Raw genomic sequence first — 13,761 nt, forward strand, 5'->3', positions numbered from 1 at the left:
CCAAGCATTTCATTCTAGAAGTATATACTTTGTCAGTTACAGGGCTATTATAGGTGGTTGGAGGAGGGTGTGTACGGCAAGTCTTGCAGTGGGGACGGTCACAGGGGTAGGAGCCATAGGCTAAGGATATGGGTGCAGAAGAGCATATGGTCTGATAAGAATATTGTAGAGATCAGGAGGGTGATGAAAAGCTATTCTATGCGTGGTGGGCAAAATCTCAGACAGAATGGATTTCATTTCAGGGCATGATTTTAGAAAGTCATGGCCTTTAAGTAGCTGAGTGATACAGTCAAGAACAGGATAATACTGGGTGACATGTGGTGAGCTCTGAAGTTGTTTTTTGGATGGATCAGCAGTGCCAGAATTGGATCTGATGGCCCAGGAAATCCGGTTTTGAACTACGCTGTTGGGATAATTATGTCCAATGAAGGCTGAGGTGAGAGTTGTGGTGTATTGCTGTCAGTCTGTTTGTCTCGAATGCCAAGGCTGTATGGGAGGAAATGTTTGACATGGAAAGGATGGCAACTGTCAAAATGTAAGTACTGTTGTTTGTTAGTAGGTTTAATATGGACAGAAATGTGGAGCTGATCTTCAGTGAGGATGAGATCAACATCAAAGAAAATGGCATGGGATTCAGAATAGGACCATGTGAAATTTAATTAAGAGACAGTATAGAGATTCCAGGAATTTTAACAGGTCGGCCTCACCCTCAGACCATATGGCAAAGATGTCTTCTACGTATGTAAACTGTACCCGGGGCTGAAGGCTTACAGATCCCAGGAGAGCCCCCTCCAAGCGACCCATGAAAAGGTTGGCATATGAAGGAACCATCCCGATTCCCATGACTGTACCTCCAATCTGTTTGTACATCTGCCCCTCATAGGTGAAGTAATTGTTGATAAATACTACCCTCCAAAAAACAACTTCGAAGCATACAACTTGTCACCCAGTATTATCCTGGTCAGACATACAACCCGGGTTCTGGGTGACTTTTCTGAACTGTAACCCTTTCCCTAAACCTCTCCAGTCCTTTTCCTTCACCCCTCTTCCTTCCCCTTCAACTCTTCTGCCAGAAGGAACAGATCTGGCTCCAGAAGTTTGTGAACATTAAATCCTTTTGTGTGTTTTTTCCCTTGCCGCCACAAGGTAAATAGATTTTTTATCTGTCCATTTACATTTATATTATCAACAACTGATTATTTCTGTTGTTATTGTTGGCTGTTGCTGTTTGTGACAGTCAACTAGGGCAGCACTCTTGGAAGTTCTGGAGGAACTCATGCCTACCTCCTCAGAATTTCTCTGTCCTACCATTACCCTGTATCTGCCCAATGTTTCACATTTATTTACTTCTTGTCTAATTTGTTGCTTCCATTTTCTCATCCAGCCCACACTGTGACTGTGTTTCATTCTTTTCTGCAAGTTTCTCTCGACAACACAACACTTCTGCATTCTAGTTAGTAATCTCCTCTACTGTAATTGCTTCTCTAGAATTTATTCCTTTCTTTTTCTATTCTGGTCACCAATTTTATGACGTCTATACTTCTTTCTGCTGCCCTTCCCTTGCCTCACATAACGCGTGCAGGTTTTAAAAGCTTTCCTGTTTGAATTCTGATTTGCGTCATTTCTTATATCACTTTCTTAAATTAAACTTTTTTTGCATAGGCTGCTACATTATTTGAAACAACAGTTACTTCACAATTGGTCAATTTTGACATTGTTGTTATTTTCAGGTCACCTCTTTTTTTAGAGCTTGTTTACACATCACTGTGAATTGAACAGGAAGTGCACTCCACTACATGCATTATGTTGAGTATAGGGTACAGAAGCACTGCAAAATTCAGCTGTGAGTTAAATATACTAAATGATTTGGACATCTTAAACTACATATTACATATGATCTTTTAAGATACTACACAGGACTGTATGCACAAATATAGTATAGTGCACATTAAATGTCCAAATTGGTTAATTGTAAAGCAACTGTAACTTCAAATAAATTAGTTGCTTTTAAAGGCAAAGTTTTCATTCAATTAATTCATGATGACTGTGGATCCCAACAACAGAAAACTACATTATAAATGTCACTTCCTTCTCATCAGATGCATCGATCTCTGATTTTGGAAGTAGCATTAATGGAACCTTTTCAGCTTGTACCTGCACTTCTACCTGCAGCCACTTGGCACATTCAATTTCATAAATTAAAAAAGGAAAAAAGAAATGATCCTGGCACTGAACTGTAGTACCACTTTCAATTTGTCAGGTATTTTTAACTTTGACACGGGTCTTTGTCCTATGTACACTTTCTCTTATATCTTTACACACTTCATTGTCCACAATCTTGTCTAAACATGGTAATACTATTGCACACACACTGATCAGCCAGAACATTATAACCACCTACGTAATAGCTGATATCTCCACCTTTGGCATGGATAACAGTGGCGACATGTCATGGTTTGGAAGCAATGAGACATTGGTAGGTCGTTAGAGGGAGCTGGCGTCACATCTGCACACACAAGTCAGCTAATTTCTGTAAATGCTGGGAAGAAGGATATGAGCTCTGATACCATATTCAATCAAGTCTCAAATGTGTTCAATCAGGTTCAGATCTGGTGAGCTAGGGGCCAGCACACCAACTAGAACTCACCACTGTGTTCCCCAAACACTCCTGGCCTTGTGACATCGTGCGTTATCTTGTTGAAAAATGTCACTGCTATCAGGAAACATGATCATCTTGAAGGGGTATATGTGATCTCCAACCAGTGTACGATACTTGTCGGCCGTCACTGTGCGTTCCATAAGCTCCACTGGACCGATGGATACCAATGTGAATGCTCCCAATAATGGAGCAGCCACTAGCTTGTCTCTGTCCCCCCGTACAGATATCAAGGAGCTATTCCCTTGGAAGATGACTAATTCGCACCCTTCCATCGGCATGATGAAGAAGGCATCGGGACCCATCAGACCATGCAATGCTCTGCCACTGTGCCAACAACCAGTGTGATGGTCACGTGCCCATTTCAGTCATAGTTGCTGATCTTGTGGTGTTAACATTAACACATGCATGAGTCGTCGGCTGTGAAGGCCCATCATTAAGAGTGACTGATGAACTGTGTGTTCAAACACACTTGTACTCTGTCCAGCATTAAGTCTGATGTTAGTTCCACCACAGTTCCCCACCTGTCCTGTTTTACCTGCCTACCCAGCATATATCTGACATCTGTAACAAGTCGTACACTGTCCTAATTGCTCATGTTGAGCCTCCGAGCCATCACAATCTGATCTTGGTCAAACTCGTATAGATCATGTGCCTTCCCATCCTAAAGACGGACAACAAGCTCACTGATACTGCACGCACTGGGTGTATATGTGACTGGCAGCCATTCCTCACCACATGACACTGCTGTCACTTGGACAAGTTTATGTCAATAGTAGGTTGGTGGTCATAATGTTCTAACTGATTAGTGGCAATGGATGGTTAAAACTCTGTAACATTTAGTTTCATTTCCAAGAATGTTTAGAGACTCAAATGTTCATGTTCCAGAAGTATTATCTTATTATGGCCTAATTTTTCCCGAGGACATGCAGCTTTACTGTATGATTAAATGATGATGGCGTCCTCTTCGGTAAAATATTCCGGAGGTAAAATAGTCCCCCATTCGGATCTCCGGGCGGGGACTACTCAAGAGGACGTCGTTATCAGGAGAAAGAAAATTGGCATTCTACGGATCGGAGCGTGGAATGTCAGATCCCTTAATCGGGCAGGTAGGTTAGAAAATTTAAAAAGGGAAATGGATAGGTTAAAGTTAGATATAGTGGGAATTAGTGAAGTTCGGTGGCAGGAGGAACAAGACTTTTGGTCAGGTGATTACAGGGTTATAAATACAAAATCAAATAGGGGTAATGCAGGAGTAGGTTTAATAATGAATAAAAAAAATAGGAGTGCGGGTTAGCTACTACAAACAGCATAGTGAACGCATTATTGTGGCCAAGATAGACACAAAGCCCATGCCTACTACAGTAGTACAAGTTTATATGCCAACTAGCTCTGCAGATGATGAAGAAATTGATGAAATGTATGACAAGATAAAAGAAATTATTCAGGTAATGAAGGGAGACGAAAATTTAATAGTCATGGGTGACTGGAATTCGTCAGTAGAAAAAGGGAGAGAAGGAAACATAGTAGGTGAATATGGATTGGGGGGAAGAAATGAAAGAGGAAGCCGCCTTGTAGAATTTTGCACAGAGCATAACTTAATCATAGCTAACACTTGGTTCAAGAATCATGAAAGAAGGTTGTATACCTGGAAGAATCCTGGAGATACTAAAAGGTATCAGATAGATTACATAATGGTAAGACAGAGATTTGGGAACCAGGTTTTAAATTTTAAGACATTTCCAGGGGCAGATGTGGATTCTGACCACAATCTATTGGTTATGAACTGCAGATTGAAACTGAAGAAACTGCAAAAAGGCAAGAATTTAAGGAGATGGGACCTGGATAAACTGAAAGAACCAGAGGTTGTAGAGAGTTTCAGGGAGAGCATAAGGGAACAATTGACAGGAATGGGGGAAAGAAATACAGTAGAAGAAGAATGGGTAGCTTTGAGGGATGAAGTAGTGAAAGCAGCAGAGGATCAAGTAGGTAAAAAGACGAGGGCTAATAGAAATCCTTGGGTAACAGAAGAAATATTGAATTTAATTGATGAAAGGAGAAAATATAAAAATGCAGTAAATGAAGCAGGCAAAAAGGAATACAAACGTCTCAAAAATGAGATCGACAGGAAGTGCAAAATGGCTAAGCAGGGATGACTAGAGGACAAATGTAAGGATGTAGAGGCTTATCTCACTAGGGGTAAGATAGATACTGCCTACAGGAAAATTAAAGAGACCTTTGGAGAGAAGAGAACCACTTGTATGAATATCAAGAGCTCAGATGGAAACCCAGTTCTAAGCAAAGAAGGGAAGGCAGAAAGGTGGAAGGAGTATATAGAGGGTTTATACAAGGGCGATGTACTTGAGGACAATATTATGGAAATGGAAGAGGATGTAGATGAAGAAGAAATGGGAGATAAGATACTGCGTGAAGAGTTTGACAGAGCACTGAAAGACCTGAGTCGAAACAACGCCCCGGGAGTAGACAACATTCCATTAGAACTACTGATGGCCTTGGGAGAGCCAGTCATGACAAAACTCTACCATCTGGTGAGCAAGATGTATGAGACAGGCGAAATACCCACAGACTTCAAGAAGAATATAATAATTCCAATCCCCAAAGAAAGTAGGTGTTGACAGATGTGAAAATTACCGAACCATCGGTTTAATAAGTCACAGCTGCAAAGTATTAACGCGAATTCTTTACAGACGAATGGAAAAACTGGTAGAAGCGGACCTCGGGGAAGATCAGTTTGGATTCCATAGAAATGGTGGAACACGTGAGGCAATACTAACCTTACGACTTATCTTAGAAGAAAGATTAAGAAAAGGCAAACCTACGTTTCTAGCATTTGTACACTTAGAGAAAGCTTTTGACAACGTTAACTGGAATACTCTCTTTCAAACTCTGAAGGTGACAGGGGTAAAATACAGGGAGCGAATGGCTATTTACAATTTGTACAGAAACCAGATGGCAGTTATAAGACTTGAGGGGCATGAAAGGGAAGCAGTGGTTGGGAAGGGAGTGAGACAGGGTTGTAGCCTCTCCCCGATGTTATTCTATCTGTATATTGAGCAAGTAGTACAGGAAACAAAAGAAAAATTCGGAGTAGGTATTAAAATTAATGGAGAAGAAATAAAAACTTTGAGGTTCGCCGATGACATTGTAATTCTGTCAGAGACAGCAAAGGACTTGGAAGAACAGTTGAACGGAATGGACAGTGTCTTGAAAGGAGGAAATAAGATGAACATCAACAAAAGCAAAACGAGGATAATGGAATGTAGTCAAATTAAGTCGGGTGATGCCGAGGGGATTAGATTAGGAAATGAGACACTTAAAGTAGTAAAGGAGTTTTGCTATTTAGGGAGTAAAATAACTGATGATGGTCGAAGTAGAGAGGATATAAAATGTAGACTGGCGATGGCAAGGAAAGCGTTTCTGAAGAAGAGAAATTTGTTAACATCGAGTATAGATTTAAGTGTCAGGAAGTCGTTTCTGAAAGTATTTGTATGGAGTGTAGCCATGTATGGAAGTGAAACATGGACGATAACCAGTTTGGACAAGAAGAGAATAGAAGCTTTCGAAATGTGGTGCTACAGAAGAATGCTGAAGATAAGGTGGGTAGATCACGTAACTAATGAGGAGGTATTGAATAGGATTGGGGAGAAGAGAAGTTTGTGGCACAACTTGACTAGAAGAAGGGATCGGTTGGTAGGACATGTTTTGAGGCATCAAGGGATCACAAATTTAGCATTGGAGGGCAGCGTGGAGGGTAAAAATCGTAGAGGGAGACCAAGAGATCAATACACTAAGCAGATTCAGAAGGATGTAGGTTGCAGTAGGTACTGGGAGATGAAGAAGCTTGCACAGGATAGAGTAGCATGGAGAGCTGCATCAAACCAGTCTCAGGACTGAAGACAACAACAACAACAACAACAACGGCCTAAAAACACTTCACACCCAATGATTATGTATCAACCATCAAACACATTTTCACAATGGAAGTGTCAGTGTTCAAAAAGTTTGCTAAGAACAATAAGCATGACAGTGAAATGTGATAAAAGAATTTCCACAGAAAAAATAAATTCTACCTACAGCTAGCTGAAATGATTACAGAACTGGGAGCCAATACTGTCTTTTTTCCAGTGAAGTACTTACATAATTTAACTTTCTTGATAAACCTTCGACCAGAATGAGCCCAGACTTTGTTTATCTTGTCTGATTTCTAATAGTATCAACTGTCCTGAACAGAGAAAGCTACAAACTTATCATACCTTAGTATTGTCTCAAAGCTTAGCAACATTTCCAATCTTGTTTACATGCCTATCAACCACTCCACACCTTGTTATCTTTACTCCTTCCATTATTTGTAATACAAATTATTTACTCCATGAAATCATCTTGTGTCCAAATATTTACTGATTCTGATACAGTTCAAATATTTTAGAATACAAGGTGAAGATTATTGGCATAGGATACTACATTTACACACTCTGTAGACAAATTATCAATACAGTATAACATTTAATTCAATCAAGTGTTGACAAACAGTGGCCACAGGTTCGTATGAGGAGTGTCCCTTATTTTCCAATTCCAATATTGTCTGAATTACTCTATAACACACACACACACACACACACACACACACACACACACACACACACACACAGGATGGATATGTGTGTGTGTGCGCGCGCGAGTGTATACCCGTCCTTTTTCCCTTTTTCCCCCCCCTTAGGTAAGTCTTTCCGCTCCCGGGATTGGAATGCTCCTTACCCTCTCCCTTAAAACCCACATCCTTTCGTCTTTCCCTCTCCTTCCCTCTTTCCTGATGAGGCAACAGTTTGTTGCGAAAGCTTGAATTTTGTGTGTATGTTTGTGTTTGTATGTGTGTCTGTCGACCTGCCAGCACTTTCATTTGGTAAGTCACATCATCTTTGTTTTTCGATATATTTTTCCTACGTGGAATGTTTCCCTTTATTATAACCATATATTTATATATGTATACATATATATATACACAAAATTTTGTTGTGACCGAAGCACAGTAATATGTGCCGACTTGAGCATGAACTTACATAAAAAAACGTGATCTTTCACATTATACCCAGATATCATGGTGTTGTCACTTCAGTTTTTCAGTACTTGCATGTGCATATGCCATGCAGTTAGTTGTGTATTTGTTACGGATAGTGTCAGACATTTTTTAGTTGTTATCGAATATGTCATGTTAATACAAAACTCTTAAATATCTGTACCCAATAAACCATCAGACAGACACGTGCTGGAAGTTTTATTTTGAAACATACAGGAAGTCAAATCAACAGTTGATGTAAGTGACAACCTTGTGGTTCACGAGTGCACTATATTTAGCAAGAAAGCAAGAATTCTGACAAGAGCTACTGAAAATTATTCACAAAAAGTTACTAATGTGCACTCTAGTGAAGAAATTTCCAAAGGAGTGTCAAGGTGTGTTTCAGTGACGTGAAGACAGGTTTATAAATAATTTGGACAATTTATTTGGTATCACACATGCCAATGCTCTACAAACTATCAAACTGGAAATATACATGATATTTTTACTTTGACAGAGAGGGCCAGGTTGTAAAGGCTTACCTAGGCAGGAGTAGACCAAATACTTGTGGATGAAGAAGAAAGGGCAAAGCAGAGAAACAAAAGTTCTCAGCATCTATTTCTATGTCTACTGCGGTACTTCTATTTTCATCACCTGAAGAAACAGATAGGGCATTTTGAAATTCAAATGAAATTGACATTGTTGGGACTTTGGAACATACTTCTAAGAGTACTTCAATAGAGAATGCTCTAAGGTGGGGCACCAATGTCTGTATTGCTGAAAAATATGAAGTCACCTCGGACAGATGCCAGCATAGTGTAAGAGATTCTGTGTGTATTATACAGGCGATAACAGAGACACTAGGTCACAATACTGAAGAGCTATCTATCACTAAATTTTCTCTTCAGACAAAGGAGAAGAGAACTGTCTAATACAATAAAATGAGCTTTCAAAAATGTTACCTCTGCAGTTCTCAGTGTTCATTGGGATGGTAAACTTGCCAGCATCAAATGCCACAGATCCAAAAGAAGAAAGATTGAGGACAGCGAACAGCTTACTGGTGTTCTGGGATTACAGAATAGTTTTGGTAGAGAGCTAGCAACTGTTTTTCTGGAATGCAACAAAGTATTGGGGTATTGAAGACAACGTACAAATTCTCTGCAATGACAACTGCATCAGATAATGGCCATCTTAATGGGGCATGCAACTTATCCAATCACAAACTGGAATAGGAATTTTATTTCCCATGCCATTAACACATGGATGAACTTACTTTAAGAAATGTGCTTGAATGTACACTACATGGGGGTAAGAAGCAGTCCTGGAGCACCAGCTTTTAAAAAGCTGAAAGATAAATGAAAAAGTATCAATGTCAGTAGTTATTTAATGTGCAAAAAAAGATGGTCTATTTGGTTTTTAATGAGTCATAAACTAGGCCGGATGTTTGACTTTCAAGTTAATGAGGTGGTCCAACAGTGAGTTGTGATTACTGTAAACTGTTATACGTCTGTGTAATATTTCTGGGAGGAGACTTTTGAAAAAATCTGAAAAACACCCTCATGGAGGAGTGCATTAAGCAAGATTGAAGGCGAGAGCCAGTAATTGATTAAAAATGTTTCTGCTAAGATCACAACTTGAACTATATATTAAAAATAAATGTACCCTGAGATGTATCAATTTTATTGTAAATGTTTGTTTCAAACTTTTACTTCAGCTCAGTGGAGTTTTAAAAGTTCCTCACCTGGATTTGTGCCCCCAATCTGAAATCAAATGAAAAGGCAGATTCCACGATTTCTGAAACAACTATAAGGGAATTTAGTACTCATTTGTGGCATTTGTCAGAACAGTTTTCTCTCTTATCACTCTTTGATGGTGAAATAGACACACAAACCAAAATCTAAATGAGAGCAAATTTTGAGAGAAGAATCTAAAAATGGAAAATAGATACTGGAAAACATGATGGGCCATTATATGGTAAGATTAATATTACTCTGATTACCATTTACTATTGCTTTTATTTCATTAATTTGCATCTCTTAATTCACTCTTGTCTTTAGTCCAGAGAAAACATTAGCCGACTTCATGTTAAGCAAGAGCAGCTGAAGATTGTAGACACTACTTTTATGCCCTTTGAAATGAACGAGCAGCACTTCATATTAAGAAGCTAAACTGATATTTAAGGAATTAACAGCTGTCAATGACTCTTCCGAAATGCTTGTTAAATTAGTGCAAGATTTTCATGGAAAAATGTTCAAATGTGTATGTATTCCAAAGGGACCAAACTGCTGAGGTCAGTGGTCCCTAGATTTACACACTACTTAAACTAATTTACAATAAGAATACCACACACACCCATGCCCAAGGGAGGACTTTAATATCCAGTGGGAGGGACCAAGCAGTTCGTGACATGGCGCATCAAACCATGCAGCCACTACGCGAGGGATTTTCATGGACTATTGACAGTAGGTGAGGAGCAAAAGGAATTGTATGTGTTGTGCTCAAGATCAGTGCAGACTATACCTAGATTAAAAGAAACAAACACTGAAAGCAATACTCTTAAGAATATTAAACACACCCTAAAAAGCAAAAAGGTATTCAACTTTAATTTTATGCACTCATCAATAAATTTTACACAAAAGCTAACATTCCCAACATTTAAAATTTGTCACTCTAGTCAACATGGCTTAAGTCATTCTACTGACATGAAACTTTTCTCCAGAGGAAATCTAACCAAACAGAAAACATTTAAGGGGTGAGTGTAAAATTTTTTGAAAAAATAGACCGTATTTACTCGAATCTAAGCCGCACTTTTTTTTGGTGTTTTTAAAATCCAAAAAACCGCCTGCAGCTTAGAATCGAGTGCAAAGTAAGCGGAAGTTCTGAAAAATGTTGGTAGGTGCCACAGCTAACTTCTGCCATCGAATATATGTAGCACTGCACTGGCATGCTTTGCAGGCACAAAGATAAATACTGGTGCCAAAACCTCCGCGTCAGTAAATAAATAAATTAAAAAAATAGGTGGAAGATAAGCTTTCTTCTCCGCCCCGAGTTTCAACCACTGCATTTTATACATTATCCAACGAAGTAAATACAAATTCTGTATTGTTCATCTTCGAATGTAGCATCATTTCAATGTACTACAAAAATCCGACTGGCAAGACTGTTTGGGATGTTTGTCAATATGGCCAACTCTACGTTCTGAATTTTTTCCTACCTGTGAGAAGAGATGGTTGCTAATAGGAACTTTTATGAATTGTGAATCACATGCAGTATTCTCTTCGCCATAAGAATAATACAAATATAAACATTTTGCCATGTATTCTTTCGTGTTTGCTGCTATTTCATTTAAATCCTGTCTGCCTAATAAACTACGAAACCAGGGTGAGACAACAGCAAATGCGGAAGAATATAATATCATGTCATGTTTATATTCGTATTATTCTTATGCCTAATAGTGATACAGTCAGAAATGAAGCACGGCAACTGACTAGATTTTTAAATCTAAGATGACTCTAATTTCTATGCAGAATGTAATAGACTAAAGAGGCGCCTGCAAAGAATTTCAAATGGAGAAAAATTTTTGCTAAACTCTCGTTCAGAACGTCTTCTATCATAAGCAGTCTATTATTTGGTTCTTGTTGATCATTATCAAAGAAAGCAGCAGTATAAGTAACAACAAATAGCAGTCTCTTGCCATTGTTTTGCTAATGAGACAATTCCTCTCTTTTTTTATTGTAAGCTGCGGTAGCGCGCACAAAAGCAAGCCATGCTGCGAGCGGGGACAGGCCCTAAACACTCATTATCAGAATACGACAAACAATTCATGACACAGTACAGTAATGCATTTTCAGCTTAGAGTGACAAACACCTACAACAAAGAGAACGGCACTCACCAGGTCAAACAAAATAAGCAATCAATTCAAACCAGACGAAGCACGTGAAAAAGGAAAGGTACCCGTATAAATACGGACGGAGTGCATGACGCATAGCAATGGCTACTTAGTAAAGCGTAACTGCTAAATTTATGACTCGAACCGAACCTACTGTAGCTGTATTGTCATTCATTCGACCTAAATTGTGTCTCATATTACAATGGACCAACTTTGTTTCGATTTCGAGGTGTGGCCTAAAACTTCTCTCCCCCCTTGAATTTCGAGTCTCAAATTTCAGGTGCGGCTTAGATTCGGGAATTTATTATTTTTTTTCCCTTGATTTTGAGTCTCATTTTTCACGTGCAGCTTGGATTCGAGTAAACACGGTAAAATAAATAAATACATTCAGCCAAAATAAAGGACACCCTAACTGATACCGACTATACAAAAATGACTGATTTGAGTGGTATGTCAAGCACAATTTTTCCTGTTTTGTCCTTAATCCTGTGCTTGCATAAAGAGAGAAGGGAACAGAAAGGATGTAAAACAGGAAACAGTTTCTGTCTAATATATGCACATGTCTAATACATGCACACACTAAGAAGACTGCAATAAGGTGGCTAATGGGAGTAGCTGACTCAATACGAACTAAATAACCTGGATGGATATTGATCACCTTGCAGTTGTTATCAACTTTAGCTCACAGGTGACACTATGTTTAGGGCATGTAACACATCAATATGTATGATAATTTCAAACTCAGTTACATATAACATTTCAGCTTCATTAACTCAATTGTCATATCTTCGTAGGTGTAAACATAACGTATATAGTGTTGTCTACATGCTAAGGTACGCTGCATTCTGTACCAGATGATGTCATTCAGATTCTTTCAGTTCGGCAACTCCCATTATCTTATTGAGTGTCTTCTAACGTGTATAGTAGATTTAGATTACTGTCTGTCTATTATAGTCTCTGATTGTTGAAAGTAAAAATGTGGTATTTCACAATAACAGACTTTTACATACTCTTTATTCAACAATCAAGTGTTCAGTATGAACAACTATGATGATCAAAAAATTTCAAGATGATAAAATATGTTGAGACAATACTTACTTTGGTGGGTTTGTATATTGTGACAAACAGTATTGAAAAAACTCAATTCTTCAAAGACGCTATAGACATTATTGAAGTGATATCGCATACAGTTTGAACACTGTTCTGTGCTCTTAAATTATTTGTGTCCAGTGAGCTATGTTTAATCTTACATTACATGGAATTAAGAATTAAAATTTATAAAGTGAATTCATTTATCACAAGACAGTCTCACAACCTTTGTAATACTGAAAACAATTTTCCTAATCCAATGACTTGCACAACTTACCTTGTTGAGTGTTCTGACAGCTGCAAATCGGAGTGTTGGCTTTGGACTGGAACAAAAGAGCTGCAGCACACCTACAGCTGGTGCAAGTTCCCTGGAGGTTGTGCGACGGAGGTTGACAATGGCATGGGCTGCCTCATAAATTACCATTTCAGATTTATGTCGCAGGCATGAATCAATAAATTCAAGCAAAGGCGAATCTGAAGATCCACCACTGCCCACACTATCTTCTTCTTCCAACAATTTGCATGCAATACGTATCTGAAACAAAAGGTGGTTTAATAAAATAAAATTGTGTCGTCGTCTTCAGTAAGAAGACTGATTTAACTCAGCTGTTTATCCAGTTCATCTCTGCAAAACTACCACAATCTACATCTATTTGAACATGGTTATTGTATTCAAGTCTTTGTGTCCCTCTACAACCCCTCTCCCCCCAAACACACACACTTCCTTCCATGACAAAAACTGTAATTTCTTGCTCCCTCAGGAAGCATCCTATCACCTGATTCCTTCTTTTAGTCAAGCTATGTCATATATTTCTTTCTCCCAAGTACATTTAGTGCATCCTCATTTGTTGTTCTTTCTACCTATCTAATCTTCAGCGTTCTTACATAGCACCACATTTCAAAAACTTCTACTCTCTTCTTTGTCTGAACTGCCTCTCATTCATGTTTCACTTCCATACAAGGCAAATACAGTCACAGAAAATTTCCTAAAACTTAATTTTTTTTCAATGTTAACAAATTTCTCTTTTTTCAGGAATGCTTTCTTGCTGTTG

At 38.6% G+C, this 13,761-nt stretch overlaps 1 protein-coding gene across 2 annotated transcripts in view; it reads right to left on the reverse strand.

The window, feature by feature from the left end:
• LOC124604998 (coatomer subunit gamma) overlaps positions 1-13,761 on the reverse strand; it is a 117,375-nt gene that overhangs the window by 74,638 nt on the left and 28,976 nt on the right. For both annotated transcript variants that reach the window (XM_047136526.1, XM_047136527.1), the window contains exon 6: positions 12,987-13,244. In XM_047136526.1, coding sequence (XP_046992482.1) covers positions 12,987-13,244 — 258 coding nt within the window. The remainder of the gene's footprint in view (positions 1-12,986; positions 13,245-13,761) is intronic.

This window comes from Schistocerca americana, chromosome 1, assembly GCF_021461395.2.
Source record: "Schistocerca americana isolate TAMUIC-IGC-003095 chromosome 1, iqSchAmer2.1, whole genome shotgun sequence".
Classification (NCBI taxonomy): Eukaryota; Metazoa; Arthropoda; class Insecta; order Orthoptera; family Acrididae; genus Schistocerca; species Schistocerca americana.